The sequence below is a fragment of the Dermacentor silvarum genome, chromosome 6, assembly GCF_013339745.2.
Source record: "Dermacentor silvarum isolate Dsil-2018 chromosome 6, BIME_Dsil_1.4, whole genome shotgun sequence".
Lineage (NCBI taxonomy): Eukaryota > Metazoa > Arthropoda > Arachnida > Ixodida > Ixodidae > Dermacentor > Dermacentor silvarum.
In genome coordinates, this window is record NC_051159.1 from 7,029,037 (window position 1) to 7,051,475 (window position 22,439).

General features: G+C 49.9%; 1 protein-coding gene across 2 annotated transcripts in view; it reads left to right on the forward strand.

Moving 5' to 3' along the window:
* The first annotated feature begins 1,399 nt into the window (after positions 1-1,399).
* Positions 1,400-22,439, forward strand: part of LOC125946175 (uncharacterized) — a 92,946-nt gene continuing 71,906 nt past the window's right edge. For both annotated transcript variants that reach the window (XM_049668676.1, XM_049668675.1), the window contains exons 1-2: positions 1,400-1,452; positions 1,570-2,027. In XM_049668676.1, the coding sequence (XP_049524633.1) occupies positions 1,601-2,027 (427 nt within the window). In that variant the 5' untranslated portion in view covers positions 1,400-1,452; positions 1,570-1,600. The remainder of the gene's footprint in view (positions 1,453-1,569; positions 2,028-22,439) is intronic.

A 22,439-nucleotide genomic window follows, 5' to 3' on the forward strand; every position in this document is an offset into this window, starting at 1 on the left:
TTCACCAGCTCAAAAGACGTTTCTAACATTAGTTCCACCACAGCTGAATCTGAACCAGGTCATTGTGGATTACATTGAAATGAAATGGCAGATTCATTAGCGCGAGCATCGCCGAATAGACCGATAATATCGATCATTCCAGTAGTCGCACAGATAAGAGCGATCAGATATCGGAAATTATCCATTCGTAGAGATATCATTGAAACAACAACACCCTGGACTAAATTTCGGCCCCTAAAATCTCCATGGAAAATACAGTGGTGTCCATCAAGACAATTTGAAGTAACGATCACAAAATTACGCTGCCGTGTCCCCCCCTTAAACCTATATCTGCACAGGGCTGGTTTGGAGATATCGCCCCTGTGTCAATTCTGCCTGGAAATAGAAACTATAGAATATTATTTTTTAGTATGTCGCCGGTATAAATTACACAGAAAAAAAGACTTCTTGAGATTCCGCTCGCTAAATTCGGGCTAAACGGAACATCAAAAATAGTGCTAACTTTTTGTGCCTCAGTGCTGGGCGTTGGTCACAGGGAGGAATTTTATTTATTTATTTATTTATTTATTTATTTATTATTTATTTATTTATTTATTTATTTATTTATTTATTTATTTATTTGTACATACTACTGCGCAATGGAAGGAGTGGGTTAACCAAGGAAAATATACACAGCAAAATACCATACAGCGATAAGGATGACGTGCTGGCGGATACAAAACGTTGGAATGGGCATGAGCGAATAAACCCAGGTAAGGAATTCCAGTCTTCTATGAGACGAGGGAAAAAGCTGAATTTAAACGTGTTAGTGCGTGCAAAGTAGGGCAACAAGTTAAAGCTGTGATTTCGACTCGTCGACGACTCTGGCGCAAGGTTGGCATAGTTGGTTTTTGAAAGTGTAACCGAAGTGTAAACGAAAAAGATAAGGAGAAGATTTGTTACGAAAGGACCTAAGGACGGTTTGATACCGTTTGTGGTTTCAAGTTGACGCCATCTTCAAGGGCTGCCGAAGATAGCGCCAACTTTACTTTTCCAAATGAACCACTTAGTAGCCGTTTGTGGTTTCATTCAGTCTACAAAACGAACAGCATTTTAAATCCCTACTTTTACATTTCCCTTAGTTATATTTGAGTGCTCAACCATTGCGCTACTATTATAAATTGTACTCTTTTTTAGGAAAATCAATCTGTCCGTTGTGATAAATAAATTGCACAGTAATTGTAGTTTATAGAAATAGTGCCTAAAAGTTCAGGTGCCCAATTCTTGGCCAATGCTCCAGAGTGGGTATGTGCCATGTTTAGGACATCATCATCATCATCATCATCATCATCATCATAAAAAGTCGGCTCGTGCCATTACTTGAGGCCACCATCGCGATCATCATTGGAGCTGCCTCGAGCTGAGCGCATTCGGCGGCTCCGAGCGTTTGTTCGTGGCTGGTTTCACCGACTGGTTAGTAATCTTCAATCCATTCGCAAGCAGGCGTACGGGAGGGGAGCAGATTCTTAAAGGCGACGTCTTCCCATCCAGTTTTAATTTTGCTCAGATCGCGTTCATTTCTTTCTCCAGATTGTGTAGCAGATTCTCGACGGAACCTGACATGCCTCGCGGTCGGCCCAGCTCTTCGCGGACGTCACCTCCAGTGACAGAACCCTCACCGCGGACGGTAATCCGCGTCCCACTGCATTCACGGCGGCAAACTGCTCCACTTGCCGGCCGCTCAATTTTGGCCCGCCACGCCGGCGCTGTTGGCAGTGCCATTCGCTTCAGTACCGTGAAAGCCGCGGTCCATCGCTTCCTCAAGGACCCGGCCGGCCAGCCGCTGCCTAAACCTGTCCTGAACTGCCTATCCACACGATTCAAGGAAATGCTGGGGGCTTACGCCATGCGCGTCGCCAAAGAAGCACGTTTTTTACAGCAGCTGCGAGACCTGGAAGAACGTTTGGCCACGGCTGATCGGTTTCTGAGGAGCCTCGAGGAGCGCCTCGCCGAAGCAAAGTCTCGTTGGTTCAGCCGATGGCGTGCAGGTGAGAATGTCAGAGCACTTGTAAATGTATGCCACGCTTTCTAGATTTCGGTTTCTTTTTGCAACAACTGGTGTCTTTGTTATTAAATTTAGAGCGCGACTGTATGTCATTGCTGTTATTCGCCCCATATAACAAAATACAGTGAGGTAAATATATCCGCAAATTTTTAGGCGCTTGTGACCTACAGCAGGTAGATACGTTTATCATACTGCAAAATATCATGTGTCCCGGCCTAGGAGGTTGTATACTTAACGTCTGTATTGGAGGTCGCTCTCCAAAAGTAAAACAGGTCACCGCCATCTTGCTAGAGGCAAGAAGCCGAACCGCCGTAGCGGCCGTTGCACAACACAAAGTATGTTCCAATAGCGCACCCAGGATCTCTGCCAAGGGGGGGTTGACAGTTTGCCTTAGTTTTCCAATACCATCTAAACAGCACTAATTTCAATTTCTTTACGGGAAATTGTCAAAAACATCGCATCATCTCACCCTACGGGCAACCATGGTGGGATGCGAAAGCATCGCGCGCGTGAGCATCGAGTTTCCGTTTCGTTTCACTTGGCAACACAACCCAATGAAAGTTCGAGTGAGAGAATGTGTTGAGAAGAGAGGAGACGTTTGTACGGGGTTGTTTTCGTTTGATGCGTACGTCGATCGCCGCGTCGTCAGGAACGTTCCTGGGTAGGCATTGCACGATTTCCTGCACTTCGATCGGAACGTTCACGACTTGCCCCGACGCTGACGTTCGTTCTGGACGTTTGTGGGGATGCGCGACTCTCGCGCGTGCCCTTATGTTGTTTTCTCCGCATAGCTCGCGTCTCCTGTAGTCCGGCTTCTCCACGTGGCTAAGCGCCGGAGGCGGTCGTAGTGGTTGCGGCGCGTTGCGAGAGATGGCGCGAGTGTCGCGATGCTAACGCCACCACACGGCGGGGTGACTTGGGAGAGAAAGGTCGAAGGCGCTTCCTCTTTGGCTTGGGATCGGTGACCAACACGCAAGAACGCTTCGCGCGTGCGCCAGCCCGCTTCGCGGGACCGTCTCGCGAGGCTAAGAGCAGGACACCGGTATGGACGAACACGGATCGTTCGAACGCGTCACCGTTCGCGTGACCGTACACGTGAACGACTAGGCGATGGTGTCACAGCATGGGGCGAACATATTGGCTCGCTATCGGGTCGTGGTGAGTCAGACTTCCTTGATTTGTCGCGCGCCCATGTGAATGTTCTATTGGTAGTAATTCCGCTAGCGTGCATTAGTGTATGAAAGGCACAATAAATGCCCCTTTGTTTGTTTGCACCACTGTGTTGTCGTTCCTTTGTCCCAAGAGCACGTATGAGACCCCACACGCTCCCGACCTTGCTGAGGTTGTTGTCGAACCAAAGCCGGTCGCACACGTTGCAGCTGTGCCCGAAGCTCCGAACGCAACAATCCCGGCTTCCCGAGCCTTCCTCTGCTCCGCGGCGGTGGCGCTGCCGCTGCAACAAGCGCCGACGTTGACGTTGTTCATGGCGTTTCGCACATCGTTGCACAGAGAGAGAATGACGGAAGCACAGCGAACGCGCGCTTTATACTGCGCCGCGACACTTGCGCCGCCTACCGGCGTACCCTTAGAGAGAGAGGGAGAGAGAGAGAGATTTAAATGCAATGATATTCTGCTAGAGTGTACTAGAATATGGTCGAGTGGGACGAGCGGCTGGGGCGGCGCACGCTTTGCAGTGAAGTTCAACGTAAACGTACGAAGCGAGCGGCGGAACCCGACTTCTACTCTGCCAACAACCGCGCTCGTCGCTCGCCGGACGCACTGTCTCTTATCTCCACACGGCTCTGACCTTTTCTATGCGCTGTGCATTCGCCGCTCAGTTTCCGTTTAGGAAAATTAAAACTGCGCTAAAACGAGACACGAGGACGAAGTGGACAGGACGATCGCAGACTAACAACTGGTTTATTGGAAAAGTACACCACCCTTTTTGAAACAAACCAAGCGCATGCGCAATGACAAACATGACAAGTTCCAAGACTTCTATCTAAAAATGAAATCGCGCTCTTTGCTGGAAAGATACACGGATGAGTCGCTGACGCACTTATCAGGCCCGACTCATCCGTGTATCTTTCCAGCAAAGAGCGCGATTTCATTTTTTAGATAGAAGTCTTGGAACTTGTCATGTTTGTCATTGCGCATGCGCTTGGCTTGTTTCAAAAAGGGTGGTGTACTTTTCCAATAAACCAGCTGTTAGTCTGCGATCGTCCTGTCCACTTCGTCCTCGTGTCTCGTTTTAGCGCAGTTTTAATTTTCCTAAATGTCTTACCAACTAGCCCCCCATCAAACGCTTCTCGAGTTCAGTTTCCGTTGAAGCGATAGACCGCACGTACCTTCGCCCGCTGCGACGTATGTGCGCTTGCTGCCAGCGTTTTGACAGTCGTTGTCTGCGGTCTTTCAGTGTGATCTATTTATGTTTGCTTGTGCGCGCTCACACCACGCTTGTTCATTCAGTTAGTAATAGTCGGGCCACATTTTCCAACGCACGCTACACATGCAATGCTGCCCGGATCGGCAGTGCAGCAGCTACAGGTGTGTCCCTTCGCACGCGCTGCCCACGGTAAGCGCTTCTCATCAACACCACCGTTTCACACGCGCCTTCTCGTGGTCATCGAGTCACTCTTCATGTCGGTCTACTTACGCCGCAGCACACCTGCTTGCTTAATCAGCTCATGTTTACTACAATTCATATTGCTACCAAAGCCGCTCACCTTACTTCGTGTCACATTGCTGTGTTGCTATCGCATTCACTGCTTCGCCCTTAGGGCGAAACTGTGACATTTTTGCGCAAGTTTGTGAGTGTTCAGACGATTGCGCGTCTTACATCTTAGTTGCAGTGCCCAAAGGCGCAAGGAAAGAAAAGGGGTCAAACAAAAGGGTTGGTTAACTCGGCCTCAGGGGGATTACAACCCCCGAACGCCCCCCCCCCCCCCCCCAATCGGTGCACCAGTGTTATGTTCGTAGTGCTTAGGGGTAGCGCGCTGTTGCCACAGTGTGGTACACTGTGGCAATAGATGTCGCCAAAGATGTCGCCAGGTGTAACGTTTCACTTGTAACATAAGCTCGCGTCGTCTGCTCAGGACTGTCGTACGTCGTGCCTGCGTTTGCTTCGGTTGCCAACGGTTTAAAGGCGCTCGTGAGATACGCGTATGTCAGTATAGCATTTACGTTTACGTCCTATAAACACTCTTCGGCCCGTCACTGCGTGATTTGCGTTCGAGCGTCGTCTTAGTCCACAGCTGGCGCGTTCGTACGCTCGTGCTCTCTGAGGTGAGGTTTTGCGCGCTGTGAGAGCGAGAGAGAGAGAGAGAGCCGCATTCACCGAGCGGTTCTCCTGAAACGCGGTGTCGGCATTAGAACGCGGTGTCGGTGTTGCAAGCTGCGCCATGCAACGCGCAGTCACGGCCCCAAATCCGAGGCGCGCGAAAAGATATTATCATCATCATGAGTAATAAGATGAAAAGTTCGCTCGCGCTTCCGGAAAGTGCTGGGCTACGATCGCCCAGCTTCGCTGCTTCAAGGGTGTCGTGGCCGGGTGCAAGGTTAAGCGTTTTAGGGGTGAAGCTCCTTATAGCGGCACCCGTTCGTCCCCGTCGTCGTAGTAGCAGTGTGTAACCAGTCTGAGAAAAATGAGAAAAAAAATTCCGAAGTTGTGTCCGTAGCGCGGAATCGAACCAGGGACTTCTCGCTTCCGAGCGCGCGGCGTTAGCCCACTACGCCACGAAGCGGACATGGACGCACGCACCACGATGGCAATAAATACCCAACATTAACGAAAGGCCGCGTTTCTAGCGCGTTTCTAACGCGTTTGTGCTAGCGCCTTACGGCCCGTGTAAGAAGCTGGTGTAAGACGCTGTGGCCTCTCCGCCTTACCTTCAACGCGTTTCGAACGCGCTGCCCAAAGCGGTGGCAAGTCAAGTTCAAGTCGAGGAGCGTTTATGAATACAGGGGGTATACTCTCTCAGCAGTCATGTGATGGCGTCGGCAAACGCGGTGCACGTTCCGGCATGTGTAAATGGCTGCGTAAGACGCTGTGGCCGCTCCCCCTTACTAGAGAGTACTGCACGTTTCTAACGCGTTTGTGCTAGCGTCCCCTTAAGCGGGAGATCCGATGATTCCCTCCGGAGCTTCGCCCACTCATCATCATTCACCCCGTGGATATGCTGTGATTTTTTTTAGATGCGGAGCATCTTATAGCGGCGGCCTGTCCCGCGGCGTCGTTGGCGTCGGCGTCCGTCCGCACCTCTCCTCATTCTCTCCACGCCAGCTGTGCGATAACGCCTCTCTCCTCCTCTCCCCCTCTCCACGCCATCTGTTCGATAACGCGCTTCTCCCTCCGTGTCTTCATCCGCCACCTGTGCGATAGCGCGCGCATGCGCGCCTCTCTCTCTCCTCCTCCTCTCCACGCCAGCTGCTTATTGACCCTTTTCGCGACGCTCCCGTGGGCGCTGCCATGTTTGATCACGTGGTGACGCGTCCATTGCTTGCCTCAGCCGTCTCCGTTGCCTCCGCGTTTACAATGCAAGCGCGTGACGCTGGCGCGGCGGAGCAAACTTCTGTTTCGACGCGTATCGTAGACGGTGACTGCGTGCACGACACGAAGCTTTGGCCACAGCTTTAGAGGACATGTAAGTGCTTTCAGAGCTCATTACGCCTTGTCCAAACGGCGTGAGCAGCGTATACGGTGCTTGTACTAAAAGCGGGGCTAGAAATGTATTCCAAGCTGTCCAAACTTTCGACTTTTGAATTAAATCGGGATCAGTGTGCTCTGCGTTCTTTATTTGGCAAACATTTTGAACCAGCGGCTTGTCATATTTCTGACTCAGTAAAGTTCCTCGGTGTGGCCACTATCTGATTGTTTATTTTTAGCGTAATCACTCGCGCGTATGCTCTGCTGCGATAAATTTGTTCTTGCTGCGCACAAAGCTTGGAATTTAAATGTTCTGTAATTTGTGGTAGCCCGTAGCAAAGACGTATTATAACTAGTCCCTCGCTTACTCTCAGGACAGTCACGAAACATTCAGCTTCCAGCATTCGTGTCTTGCCGGTGTAGTCGCCGTCACTCATGCTCCGGCACATTGATTCACGTGTGCGCCTATTCACTCACACGTTGGCGATAGGGTGGGCGTAAGTTTTCGTGCGAGTAAGGGTGGATGTGCGTAGATAACGTGCGGGAAACTTACAATGCCAGTAAGTGGCACTACTTCATTTTGTAACGAGCGGTACTCACTCCCAAGTGCCGACGTTCGGGAATTGAAGTCCTTTCCTTGGAGGTTAGCTATACAGCGCAGGTGGATGAATTATATTTCTTCATCCTTGAGGAAAGCCGTGCATCGCGAAGGGCGCCAACACAGGCAGTCCTTATGCAGCAGCTGCGACACAGGTTGATTCCATTCATTAATAGACAGTTTTAGCAGAGCTCCGCTCCGCTCAGATTTCACGCTCTGAGATACTGCAGGCAACTGCGTAGATTTCTCATTTGATAAGCGCGTCTTGCCGTGACGCGAGCGATGTGCTATCAAGTCGGCTGCAAAATGACGAAGAGGCCAAGTAGACACGCTGTCACGCTCCGCTCAATCGGCTTTGTAGCGGAGCGAGGGATGCGGTCTTCGTTCCGCTGACGGTATGAGCCTTGTGCGCAAGCGCATTAGCGCTCCCGCTAAGCGGTTGTGTGGCATTTGCTAGCATATGCCGGTCTGAGCAGAGCGGACAGCAAGCGCTCAGCTAAGACACTCTAATATGTGAATCACTATTTTTGCAGCGAACTACCGCACACGTCTTCCATTTATCGTTACACATTTTGCAGTATGAATTGGGCACAGTGCATTAGCGCACACCCAGTTGCATTTTCGACAGCTGATCGCACAGTAGGAGGGTAGACGCAGTAATGGTTTCGTATTCGTGCACATTCGCTGAGGCAACGTATGGCGCGCCGCCGAAAGCGCCATCTCGTTCCTCTAGAGCAAACTGCTCCGCGAAAAGGGTCAATAGACATTTTCACAAACCGATGTTTGAGCAGCGCCATTGGCCGACACGGGCGACATCTAGCGTCAGAACATGTCATGCCGCCATTTCGGACTGTGCGCCTTCCGAGAGCAGGCCGGCCGCACTTCGGTTGTGTGATCTTCGCCGCGCATTATTTCGATTGTTTTCTTCCGCTTCGCTTGTCTTGTGCCGCTTGACTTGTTACATGTTTCACGTGTTCGTGTGAGCGCTCAGTGTAGTGTGCCATGGCAACAGCAAGCCCAGCCAGTGGATGTGGTGTTTCGTCGTCGGTAGCAGCGGCAGCCGCGTCTGCTTCGTCGAGACCTGGCGTGCTAATCAGCGGTATATTTCATTGTTATTGCTGGGCACATTTGACCGTATCGTCGATTGAATCTAATTACCATTACGTTTCGCGGTTGAGGGTTGCCTCATTCAGCGAAAGCAGGCGTGTACGTAGCTGTCGGGCAATGCTTAGAACCAGGCGCCGGCGGCTCGACGACGCGTGTCAGTGGTTGGTAGATATGCGGTGGTTACTCCATATGCTCCCGACGCAACTGAACAGCTCAATCATGGAAAATTTGTTGGATCTGGTGCGGTGTAGGGTGCTTATAACCAAATGTGAAAGCAGAAGCATGGCGATCGAGCAGCGCGGTACCTGCAGTGAACCGACGCGCGACAGTGATCACAGATGCCAGCGCAACTGATACAGCCCAGGTGCTAGATTTTTATTTTTAGTATTTATTTATTTATACATACTGTCAATCCCAATAGGGTTTATAACAGGACTTGTTATAAAGATATATTTGTTTACCTATATTTTACGTTTGTTTACCTGGAATGGCTTTTCTTTCGAATGTCTGAATTTGGAACAAGCTTCGCTCACGATGTACTTTAACGTAGATCGTGCGCGAAGTTTGTATTGAAAATATCGCGCACGGCAAGAATTGTTCGTGTGCGCTATCTCTAATGCGAAATAAGCCAATAATATTGCAGTGTTAGGGCCATCTCTGCTCTTTCTCTTGTTTCCCTTACACCGTCTCACTGTGCTATGTTCATAGTAATGTCGAGTCTTAACAATTGTCGAATAAATACATATGCATATGACTAAACCACTACTGACCGTGAGTGAAAAGTGCTTAGTGGTCAGCGAAGCGGTCACCGCACGCACGTATATATTTCACTTGATCGACTGTGCGAATAATTTATTTTTTTCGTTACTGTTAATCTTGCAAGCATGATGCTATTGTCCGCGTACCCATGCGAATACCGTTTTTTACGTTGTTACTTGCGCGGGCTCATTTAGCGTGTTTCTACGCCACGCACAGTTAGCGCATTACGCTTCCCGAACTGGCGCTAGGCCGCACTGATGAGGTTGACACGTTCGTTTTTGCATTCTCTTGCTGCCAAAGCACATAGACAACGCTCAAAGATGGGTGGGCTCGATGCAGCACCACACTATTGAAGTTAATTACCTTTATGGTCAGGGCCGCGCACGGTGCGTGTGAAAGCAGGGACCATGTTTTGGTGGACACAGGGTATGCATACATCTTCCATAGGACACGATTTTTCCAGATCGTTGCGAAGTGTATTTACCGACTAGTTCTCTCACAGAGTGCTCCAATTTGTCTTATACCGGTGTCACACGGCCACTTTTGATAGCGATCGAGACTCGGAATGTTCGACCGCGATTGGCTCCCTTACGCAGATTGAGCAAAGAAGCCAATCGCGACCAAGAAATTCGGCCCATATTGGGCTCGATCACGATCAAAAGTGCGCCGTGTGACCCCCGTATTAGGCACTGGAATGAAGTCGTGTTTGAAAGAATAACAAATGTAGCATCTGCCACTACATACGAAAAAATATTGCATCGAAGAGCTGACAATTCTGGCAACCTATTGGGAAATGTACCGAAAAGAGTTTGCCAAATCCTCAGGTGATGCAGGAAACCGGCGAGACCACATCGCGGCAGTGGTCTCGTGGAGTGCTGTGTTGTGGACACACTTAGTACTCAAAATCGTTATTTTCCGCTGGTTGTTTGTGCACCCATAAATTGCACAGTGCTGGCCTGTAGCCTTTTGATGATATATATGCCATTATTTACGAGCCTAAGGCATTCGTGACAAAAATAAACGGAAACACCGAAGGAAAGCTACCGCTCCGCAATGCAAGCGCAAGGCAAGCTCACAGTCCAGACCGAACAGGCAGCACTGACACATACTCTCCACGCCAGACCGTCGGAAGCGCCCTCGTGAAAACGTCTATATAAACCCGGTGCATGCGCTGCTGCCTCAGTTGCTGCTTCGGTTTAGTCACGCTGCGCCGTCCGATGCGCTGAATGGACGCCAACGAATATGTCAACGAACTGTCTGGCACATCATCAAACAGCAGCAGACAGTTCATTAACAGACACCTCTGAAGACAAGGCTGCGCAGAGAAGAGCTCGCGACGGAGAACGTAAACGTCGTTGACGCGCAGCGGATCCAGATTCAGTTCGCCAACGAGAAGCCGCTTCGAAACGTTAGCGTCGAGCAGTGGATTCCACACTTCGAGAACGCGAAGCCGCTTAGAAACGTCAACGTCGAGCAGCGGATCCTGAGCTTCGAGAACGGGAAGCCGCGTTTGTTCGTGAACGTCGAGCAGCAGAACCTGAGGTTCGGGACCGCGAAGTTCAACGTAAACGTACGAAGCGAGCGGCGGAACCCGACCTTCGAGAACGGGAAGCCGCGTTGGTTCGTGAACATCGAGCAGCAGAACCTCAGGTTCGGGACCGTGAAGTTCAACGTAAACGTACGAAGCGGGCGGCGGAACCCGACCTTCGAGAACGGGAAGCCGCGTTGGTTCGTGAACGTCGAGCAGCAGAACCTGAGGTTCGGGACCGTGAAGTTCAACGTAAACGTACGAAGCGAGCGGCGGAACCCGACCTTCGAGAACGGGAAGCCGCGGTGGTTCGTGAACGTCGAGCAGCAGAACCTGAGGTTCGGGACCGTGAAGTTCAACGTAAACGTACGAAACGAGCGGCGGAACCCGACCTTCGAGAACGGGAAGCCGCGTTGGTTCGTGAACGTCAAGCAGCAGAACCTGAGGTTCGGGACAGTGGAGGTCAACGTAAACGTACGAAACGAGCGGCGGAACCCGACCTTCGAGAACGGGAAGCCGCGTTGGTTCGTGGACGTCGAGCAGCAGAACCTGAGGTTCGGGACCGCGAAGTTCAACGTAAACGTACGAAGCGAGCGGCGGAACCCGACTTCTACTCTGCCAACAACCGCGCTCGTCGCTCACCGGCCGCACTGTCTCTTATCTCCACACGGCTCTGACCTCTTCTATGCGCTGTGCATTCGCCGCTCAGTTTCCGTTGCAGCGATAGACCGCACGTACCTTCGCCCGCTGCGACGTATGTGCGCTTGCTGCCAGCGTTTTGACAGTCGTTGTCTGCGGTCATTCAGTGTGATCTGTTTATGTTTGCTTGTGCGCGCTCACACCACGCTTGTTCATTCAGTTAGTAATAGTCGGGCAACATTTTGTTAGTAATAGTCGGGCCACGCACGCTACACATGCAATGCTGCCCCGGATCGGCAGTGCAGCGCTACAGGTGTGTCCCTTCGCCCGCGCTACCCACGGGAAGCGCTTCTCATCAACACCACCGTTTCACACGCGCCTTCTCGTGGTCATCGAGTCTCTCTTCATGTCGGTCTACTTACGCCGCAGCACACCTGCTTACTTAATCAGCTCATGTTTACTACAATTCATATTGCTACCAAAGCCACTCACCTTACTTCGTGTCACATTGCTGTGTTGCTATCGCATTCATTGCTTCGCCCTTAGGGCGAAACTGTGACATTTTTAAAAATTTTTTAACACAAGAGCGTGAACCCTTTTACATAAATATTGCAGAGTGCTATCTCAAGTTTTGGGTGAACCACACCACTAAGAATAATAAAAGATTGAATTGCGAAGAAAAAGATTGAACAGTGCTTTCAAGATTATAATACTTAAAAATTAACGAATTCATAACCTGAGTTACAAAATTAGTTTGTATAGTGAATAGGAAATAGGAAATATTTCATCCTGTTCCTATACCTGTGTAGCGTTTCTGACTAATGTTTTAGTTGTCTTGTTAGTTACAATAAGAAGTTCTAGACGGAGTGGATGAGTGGTATCAGTTTACATGAGCACATATGAAATATATAGAAAAATGGTCACAGTGAAGTTCGTGGCGCAAGTTCTGGGTTCAGCATATGAATATCAAGTTTTTCAGGATGCAAATCACATAACTTGCGGCGCCTTTGGTAAACCAGCTCGGTAACGTTGTGTACTAAAATAGAGAGTAATTACCGTATTTGCACGTAAATAACGCAACCACGAAAATCGCAAGCCATGCTTTTGGCCTCCCTTTTGGCTACTTGGCGTTCGGCTGCAAACGCACCCCGAAACTTCGTTTTGCGAGAGCACGCGGCCTTATCATAGGCGCCTGTGTATCGGAGTAGAAAGTGCAGCCAACGGCCACCGCAACAACAGGTGGACAAGCTAATGAAAGCTCATCAATTTAACTGGCGTCTTTGCTCTAAAGTAGGGTGGTTCTGAATTAGGGTCCTCTAACATTCATTCACAACAAAGTTTGGAAACAGTATAGGTCAATCACAGCAAACTTTTTCGTTGGAAAGCGACTGACAGCATTGCATCAGTCGACTTAATCAGACGACGAAGTCGCGATGGACGCCACAAAATGTGCAAGAGCTTTTAGGCACGATGAAAGGAAGTGCACCTGCATGAATTATGCTGTCAGAGCAAGACACGTAAGACTCCTGCAGACAATCTGAAGCTAGGCGCAGTTGTGGTCGACAATAGCAAGAAGCCAAGTTTAATGTGGAGTTTTTACCCGCCGCGGTGGCCCCATTTCGATGGAGGCGAAATGCAAAAACGCCCGCGTGCTTGAGTTGTAGTGCACGTTGACGAACCCCAGGCGGTTTAAATTCATCAGGAGTCCTCCACTACGGCGTGCCTCTTAATCATAACTGGTTCGCTAATCTACAGTGCGGCTTTCAATTAGCACCGTCACCAAGATAAGGGTGCAGTGCTTATATGCCCCTTCGAATTGGGCTGCCATCGAGTTGTTGACCGCGGAATCATTTAAATTTTCTTCGCTCATTGAAACAGTGGCGCTGTGGCATTTCGAGATTGTCTCTACACGAGGACAAGGCACGCTAGCCGTTTTCAGTCGCCATTGATGATATCTGACCAGGTTGTCGCCAATCCTACATCACGGGAGAGTTCGAATCCTTTAGAGCCTAACAAATCCTCAAACTGAGCACTGGCCTTCTGTTATCGCTATTATAGTCAGGCACCTGCATCTAACCTAAATTTTTCGGAAATATTTATTCGCGTCGTTTAAGGCGGGAAACCCCGAATGCAGCATGACCAGCTGCGACCAAAATATGCCCAAAATAGTGTAAGCGAGAACTCGACGCGGACCATAGAACTTATTGCAAAACATAGACAGTTTTTCTTCACCACCACTCCTGGAACCCTGCTTCATACCCTAGCAGCAAACTGAGACTTGCGGCGCTATAACGTAAAATGATTCCAAACTGTATTCTGCAATATCTGCAATCAGCCTCCACAATTGGTCAAAACATTCTCGGGGCACTCCCAACTTTACCTGTCTGTCACGCGACGTCACGAAAACCGTGATAGCTCCCCATCTGATAAAACGTGTGCACACTGTATATGCATAATTAAACCGCACAAAAAATAATCATCCCTGATTCGACGCCTTTTCACCATTAGCCCTCTGCTATTGGTCCAGTGTTTTCTGGCTACGCCCACTTCGCCTGTCTGTCACGCGACATCACAAAACTGCGTAAACTCACCACGTCGAAGTGACGTGTACGCGAAAAAAACGCTTTAATATACCGAACACAACTGAAAAATTTTCTGTATAGCCACAGACAGCCCATGTTCCGAAAGGAATAGAAGGTGGCTGCCCGCCGATCGTTCAGGCCCTCGCTACTCGCACCTGCCGGTGAGCATGTATTTATTTCCGCATGTTAAACCTTCTTGCGGGACCGTAAAACGTTATCGAGCCCTTTCGGAATGCATACAACATCACTCTGCCAGCTCTTCCTTGCTGAGGATCTGTTTTAGCGGCATTCTTATCCTTCCTTTGCACGCCGCCGCGATTTTCGACCAGCCACCGCAAGCTAAGTAAGGCGAAGCGGACCAATCGGAGATGCCGGCTCCACCCTCTTCATGCGGTTATCTGTTTTCACTGTGCTGGCTCGGCCCCATCGAAATCCTCTCCACTAGAGCGTGCTCATCGCCTCTTGTCAGCCAATTAGATGAGAAAAACCACTGAGTGTAGACAGTGTTATTGGTATTGAAAGCGAACAAAGGTGACCTCCTATAAACGAGGAGAGAGTTTGATTGGGTTGTTCAGACAACGCTGCGGGTCACCGGCCGATGCTTGCGTCGGTGGTTACGTAAATTTGACGTCAGGAGTTTCGAATCAAAACAGTTCGGAATCATTTTACGTTATAGCGCCCTTGCAGTCAAAACCACAAATGACAGTGATGTCGCCAAAGTTGGGCGATGGTCAAATTCTGCTGGCCGAATCAGTCTGAGCAGTGTCGTGTGCGCACGCGTTTCCGAGGAAATGAAAGACAGCAAAGGCCCACGTACTCAGAGCTGATGCTGTCTAAAGTTTCCCGTTATCAGAGTAAAGAAGTGATGACCATGCAGAAGGCGACACAGTTGCGACTACATTTGAGAACGTGCCATTACTGGAACGTTCAAGAGGAATCGCACGCTCTATTCATTAGCGTGAATACGTGGTATTCGCTGATGGCTTTTCTTTAATATGTGAGTAACATTGCATGCGATGAAACCCTACTTTCCGAACTGTAAATTATAGCAATTATATGTATTGCTGATGAGGCAATGCACACAAGAAGAAAAGACAGAGATGTGGGCGTTGTCCTTTCATTCCATTAATTTTGCTCATCAGCAATACAAGACCAAATAGCCCAAAAATGATTCACCTATATCATAGGTAGTGTTTTACCGCACTTCAGTGTTTGTAGTTAGATGGACAGCTGCATTATGAATGGCAACAAAATCAACATTAGTTTGTTCCTGTCTGACCAGTCCATAATATCCATTTACCCAATTCTTTACAATCTCTCACAAATTCCTAAATTTAATCACAGCGTAAAATGATTTGGCTTTCTCCAGTGCGTTTCCTTTGCCTATCAATTCTGCTACAATGATAGGCCAGCCCACGGGTCACGTGCTGCACGCATTGCAAGACCCACCCAACTAGACTAATTCGTCTGCATTTTTACTAGACATCTACGACCATCGCTTCCCTTCTCATTCACGCTGCCGTATTGCTGCACTGAACGCTCTCGATCGAATCGTGATCGTGCTCTCGATCAACGCACACCAGAATCTAGCAGTTGCAAGCTTAAACACAAACAACTACGCCACCCCTTTACATCCTTAAAGGAAGCCGAGCAACTGCGTCTTTACTCCAAATCTCGTGTGAAACTTTTGCTTTCTGTTCCAATAAGCAGTGATTCGTTTTCTATCAAGCAGGTGTTTCTTTTTTACTTACGGGCACGTAAGACTGCTGGTGGGATAATTTGGACAAAAATGGTTTGAATTATATATATATATATATATATATATATAGAGAGAGAGAGAGAGAGAGAGAGATTGAATGGATGGAGTGCAGCAGGCAGCTTTCGCAGCTGCTCATATTGTTCCAAAGACAGCCACTAATTTTTTACTAGTTTGTGCTGCAGATCTTGCCAAAATGCGGTCGCATTCCATTTTAACGCGATAGCCTTAAAGGCCCCGTGTCGCAGAAAATCCGGCATTGGCGTCGAAGTCGGCGTCCGCGGTCACGAAAATAATCCCGAACCACCCCGACCACACAGGCCCTCAGCATGGCGCAGAGGCGTTAGTGAAATAATTGTATTTCCCAAAGTAAAATCTGTCAGGAAAACCGTAAAGTACGACTTAACCCCAACCTACAGACATCATAGCTTCGGATTGTAATTTGAATATACGGGAAAACGTAATTCTATTACGAGGAAACTCAAACACAAACCCCTTTTCCATCATTTCTACCATTGATACAGGTGCGCGCCGGGGTATGTTACTAGAAAAACGCCATCCAGATGGCGCTCGCCTTCTCCGCAGCGTAAAGCGCGAGACACACAATGAGATTTTGCGTGCGATCCGTCGTACTACGCGCCGCATCGGCCGCCGCACTCAAGTTCTCAACCTATTCTGCCGCAATGGTCTGACGGCCGCAGCCAATGACAGCACCGCCAGCGAATACGTCATGGTCACCTGGTAGAGCAGGCGGGGCGGGGCCGGCGAGCAAGCGCTCCGATCGTCCCGGTGCTTTTTTTTTTTTTTTTTTCTGGTCGAGACGCTGGCCTCTTTGCCCCTGACGGAAACACAAAAATCGGGTACACTTTGTTTCTGACACGAAACAACTTATATAATGAAGTGAACTCAAAACTGTGCATGTTATCAAACGTTGCGCGACGTAGTAAATCGTTGACGTGGTATCGATTCGGAAGCGGTTAGGGCAGACGCCGCAGCAGTCGTCTATGCGAAGCGGCTCGCCTGACTGGCGTGTTTTATCATACCAACGTCGTCGGGAAAACTAATTGTATTGCCACTTATGAGCGACATAAATGTTCAGACGTTCATTGTGCTGGCGAATATGGGCGCTCTATAACGAGCTGCAGACGGATCGCAAGGGCTGTCGGCCGACGGCCAGCGAGCTAGGCCTATATACCGTCTCCCTGCGATCGCAAGCGCGCCTGGCTTGCTCGTTCGCTTCCGTCCGCGCCGATAAAATCAAATGTATTGTAATTTAAGCGCGACATCACTGTGTACACGTTGTGTTGACCAACGTAGGAGGTTTATTACGAGCTACAAGCGGTCGTGTCGCAAGCGACACCGGTCTCGGATTTGACGGCCCAGCGAGCTAGGCCTGGAAGCTGCTAGCCATCGGCGGCTGTCGACGGAGCCCACACTGCGGACGCGGCCTTGCGGAAACTCGTCTACGCTGATCGCACAGACGCGTTTTCGTTGTGATTGTTTGTGCGAAACTAGAGAATTGTGCAAAGACGTTTGTTTTCACTTTCCGAAGTTCCGCAGCATTCCGAGCGTCCATTCAGGGCCGCCGGTTGTGGGCGGAGCTACGCACCGCACATCGTTCGTACTCAGGCGCGGATCCAGGGGGGATGTCCGGATGTCCTGACCCCCCCCCCCCCCCCTCAGATTTCCGCATCGGCCCCTCGCTGACAGGGGGACGGCCCTGTCGCAAAAAAATATGGCTACCAGCGTTCTTCAAAAGTATTTTTCGCGAGTACCAGTGATATCAGCCATGTGGAAGTAAAGCTAGCTCGCTCACAAGCTTAGCTGTATTCCGTCGGGGTGTGGTGTTGCGAAGTTGCCGTAGTTATTTTTTCTCATGAACACCTCGATCTCTTGGCGCCGGCGGTGCCTTACTCGTCCGATCGGTGGCGTCGAATGAACGAGGAGACGTCCCTTTTGCCAAGCACGCCGATGTCCGCGCGAGTTCCTTCGCGCCTGATCAACTTAGATGCCCCTTGGGGTGTCATCGGTTGCCTCATTGGCTGTCATCGGTTCCGCGACCAACCTGCTTGATGAAAGAGATCACTTGCTGAAGTGTTTATACACAGGGTTCGTCCGAAAAGTAATGTCAGTGATTATATTGTGAAGCGACTATACGTCGCAGCGCGCTAAGACCAGTTGGGATTGGTGTAGGGGGAAGTTAGCTTACGCACGCGCGGTCGCTCAGTCGTCTGCGACCATCTGGAGAGTAAGGACAAGGTTTTACAGCGTAAGCTGTTTGGGCTCATTCCAATAGCCGTTTCGGGTCGCGATGATGCCGCCGGCGACGGAACGCGTCGGCTTGCACGCGCGACGGAGTCCCAAGCAGGCCGCGTCGGGCGCGTTGCAGTGGGAGCGAATGTGACAGCCGTAGTTGCATTGTCCGCCGCTTGGCTGGGCCGAACGGCGCTAGCCATCGGCGATGGAACGCGTCGGCTTGCACGCGCGACGGCGTCCCAAGCGCGTTCCTGACGCATCCACTCAAATTACTAGGTAGTACTGTCGAAACGCTCCTCTAGCTTACGCTGTGACTGTGCTGCGTGTGCCGCGCAGGCCTGGCATTTTTTCGTCCACTCATTTTCATTTACCGTGCAAGCCGTAATGCAGCGCTCGTTGGAACAAAGGACCGCCATCGAGCTTTTGGTGATAATTGTTTGTCACAACGTCAAGTTTACCGGGTGCACAGGGTCTTTTTAGAAGGTTGTGAAGAGGTCAGCGATGAAGCCCGCGCTGTACCGCCATCAACGACCATCACCGACGAAAATGTGACGCCCGCGAGAGATCTTTTGTACTCAGACCCTCGTTTGAGTGTCCGTTTAGTGGCACAGACAGTAAACATTCCAAAAAGTACCGTTCACAAGATTTTGACGAATAATTTTCAGATGCGAAAAGTGTGCGCGAAGATCTCGCGCAAAATGTTAATGGACGACCAACAATCGAACCGAGTTGCAACGTGCCAGCAGGTTTGGAACTTGTGCGAATGTGACCCCCACGTTTTGCACAATGTCATCACAGGTGACAAGACTTGGGTGTTTGAATACGACCCCGAAACAAAAAGGCTAAGTGCCAAGTGGCACAGCTCGGCGTCCCCTCGCCCCAAGAAGGCCAGAATTAGCAAGACAAAGGTCAAAAGTGCTCAAGCGACTCAAACGAAAGATTCATCGCACCCGGCCTGATATCGGGGGCGATTGGAAACTTCACCATGACAATGCACCATGCAGCCTGCACCGCCTTCCTCGTGACCCGCTTCCTGGCCGATTGAAAGATGCCAATGGTTCCCCAGCCCCCCTACAGTCCTGACGTGGCTCTCCCAGGCTTCTTCTTCTTTCTGCGCTTGAAAATTCCCATGAAAGGACAACATTTCGCGACAGTTGGCAAAGTCGAAGAGGCTTGCACCAAGGCTATAAAGGACATTCCTAAGGAGGCCTACCGTCAGTGACGCCTTCGATGGTTGGAAATCTCGCTAGTAGCAATGTAACGACGCAGGAGGAGCCTATTTTGAAACATTTTATTGTGTTAAACCGATCTGATCAATAGTTTCTTTTTAATCGACATTACTGACAATAATTTTCGGACAAACCCTGTATAAATAATAACAACTAAGAGCTAAACTAAGAACTACGCATGGGCAACTTTTTTTTATTGCGATAGCAATTATATGGACACTTCAACCGGATTTCTGCCGTCGGCGTCGCCGTCGTCGTCGCCGTCGCCGTGAGGTTCCCTATAGATAAAATCTTCGCCGCGTGCCGTATGCCCGAGCGGAAGCGTGCGGGGACGCGCGCTATCACGGAGAGCGAACGCACTCAATCTCCCACGCGCAAGCAAGGAAGCGGTAAGCCAGCGCCGGAGGGAGCGGGGGGAGGGGGGGGGGGGCGCACTTCCACTCTGCCAACAACCGCGCTCGTCGCTCGCTCGCACCGTCTCTTATCTCCACACGGCTCTGACCTTTATGCGCCGCGTGCATTCGCCGCTCAGTTTCCGTTGAAGCGATAGACCGCACGTACCTTTGCCGCTGCGGCGTATCCGCTTGCTGCCAGAGTTTTGACGGTCGTTGTCTGCACTCATTCAGTCATGTTTGTTTGTGCGCGCTCACACCACGCTTGTTCATTCAGTTAGTAATAGTCGGGCCACATTTTCCAACGCACGCTACACATGCAATGCTGCCCGGATCGGCAGTGCAGCGCTACAGGTGTGTCCCTTCGCACGCGCTGCCCACGGGAAGCGCTTCTCATCAACACCACCGTTTCACACGCGCCTTCTCGTGGTCATCGAGTCTCTCTTCATGTCGGTCTACTTACGCCGCAGCACACCTGCTTACTTAATCAGCTCATGTTTACTACAATTCATATTGCTACCAAAGCCGCTCACCTTACTTCGTATGACATTGCTGTGTTGCTATCGCATTCATTGCTTCGCCCTTAGGGCGAAACTGTGACATTTTTTTAAACTGTAGCACTCATTGTGATCACAGTTACACGTTGACAATATCCAATACGAGCGCAGTACGCTACAAGTTTTTCATTGTAACTTCGCAGTTTTATTGTCGTACATTAAGCATAGGAGGCTCAAAGCAGCCGGATCCGTTTATCTGAGTGGGCGTTCTTGCGGAGCGAGGCGAAGCCTCGAGCAGCGGCTGCGAAGTGGCGGAGCGTGACGGCCAACGCCAGCGCGCGGGCCTAGGGTGGCGTCGCGTGGTTAGAGAAACGGGAGCAGATGCGCGCCTTGTGGATGGCGTCGCGTGGGAAACAAAACATGAAGACGCTGGCTCGCGCTCTCGGCTACTACGCCGCATCGTTCTTCTTGTAGGTGGCGTCGTGAGTCTTCATACGCGGTGATTCGCATATCGTAAACAACCAGCGTAGTGGTTGCCGCGTTGGAGCTCCAAAGCAAACGAAGGTGTCTCAGCCGAACACATAGAATCTCCTTAAAGAAAACAAGGTGTCCCAACAGAACTCCAAAGACGGATCCGTTCTTACGCATTTATAACGAACCTGCAACAGATCATCCCAAATTTTATTTTAAGAAACAATACAGGCTAGATATACCAGGTGTTCAAAATTAAGCTTTATGGTTTTCTTAAAATTAGGCACTGGGAGGCACGTGAAGACCACCTGCGCAAATAAGTCATGTGGCCAGGTGGGCACAAAGTGAGATCATAATTATCGCTGTCAGCAGCCGAACTGACTAAAATTCAATAATTAACTTTTATTGACTGCAGTAAGAAACACGACTGCCTCTAAGTTTTCAATACAAACATACCCACTTACTGCAGTCGACAAAAAATAATTGTTCAATTTTAGTTAATTGGGCTGCTCACAGCGATAATTATCATCTCACTTTGTGCCCCACTGGCCACATAACTTATTTGCACAGGTGGTCTTCGTGTGCCTCCCAGTGCCTAATTTTAAGAAAAGCATAAAGCTTAGTTTTGAACACCCGGTATTATCAGGCACAGCCGCCAAGCACATGGCTGTATTGGGTAACGTCCTTGCTCGGAGAAATCGATATCTGGTTTCGCTACAGGTCTTCTTCCTCTTTCTGGGGTTTTACGTGCCAAAACCAGTTCTGATTATGAGGCACGCCGTAGTGGAAGGCTCCGGATTAAGTTTGACCACCTGGGGTTCTTTAACGTGCACTACAACGCAAGTACACGGGCGTTTTTGCATTTCGCCTCCATCGAAATGCGGCCGCCGCGAATCCGGCGATCTTGTGCTCAGCAGCGCAACGCTGTCTGAGCCTCCACGGTGGGCTACAGGTGTTGCTCTAGCCGTATAAAACGCGGGTTTATCGTGAGCAGAAACGGTGAATTTCGGTAAATAAGAAAGGCTACTATCATCATCATCATTGACAGAAGCTGACCCCCCCCCCCCCCCCCTCAGAAAAAACCTGGATCCGCCCCTGTTCGTACTACGTGTCCCGAATCGTCGTATGCGGCAAGCCGGACTCCGACGCGTCGTACGACGGAGCGCACGCAAAGTCGCACCATGTGTCTCGCGCTTAAAACGGCAGCGGCGCGCAGAGGCGAAGGTGTACAGAAAAAGCTGCAGCTGCCGGGAAGCCTGACAAGCATTCAGGGATCCTCGAATGCTAACGCGCTCCACTCTTAAAGGCGAAGCTTAAGCGTCCCTCCAAACTTTTTCTTTTATTTTCATCTGTTCACCTCTATATTTCCAGGTGAGGCTGTACGGCTTCCGGGTTGCTGACGCCGCGGATACCTCGCACCACCGTTTCGTGGGAGCAAGCGCTCGCAAGCATCTCCAGCGATGTTCCAAATAAAGGCTTTGCATGAAAAAATAACGACGGAACCCATCTCAAGATGAATGTCGACAGTAATGGGATTAGCATTCAAGCAACGTAACGATACACCGTATTCTTGAAGTGATATTTCTTTAATATCTGTATTGGTCATCGGAACTTCAGGACAGGGACAACTAAGTTGTCTGTAGTTAAGGAACCCGTATTCAATCTCCTGATGATACAAAAGCTGGTGAAGATTGTTTCTATTGCCAAGAAAGGACAGACGCATAAACAGGGCATTCCTTTTCGAGTGATTATTTTGGAGAAAGGGACTCGGCGGCTGGCAGTCGCTAGTTACCTGCACAACTGATTAGCTTTACCGTTTTTGAAAAAAGAAAAAAAAAAAACTTTCTTTAACTGTTGCGTACGCGTGCGCCATGTTATGGGTAGGATGTAATTGCCATTTAATGCGTAGGATGGATAACCGTTTGACCATTACAGT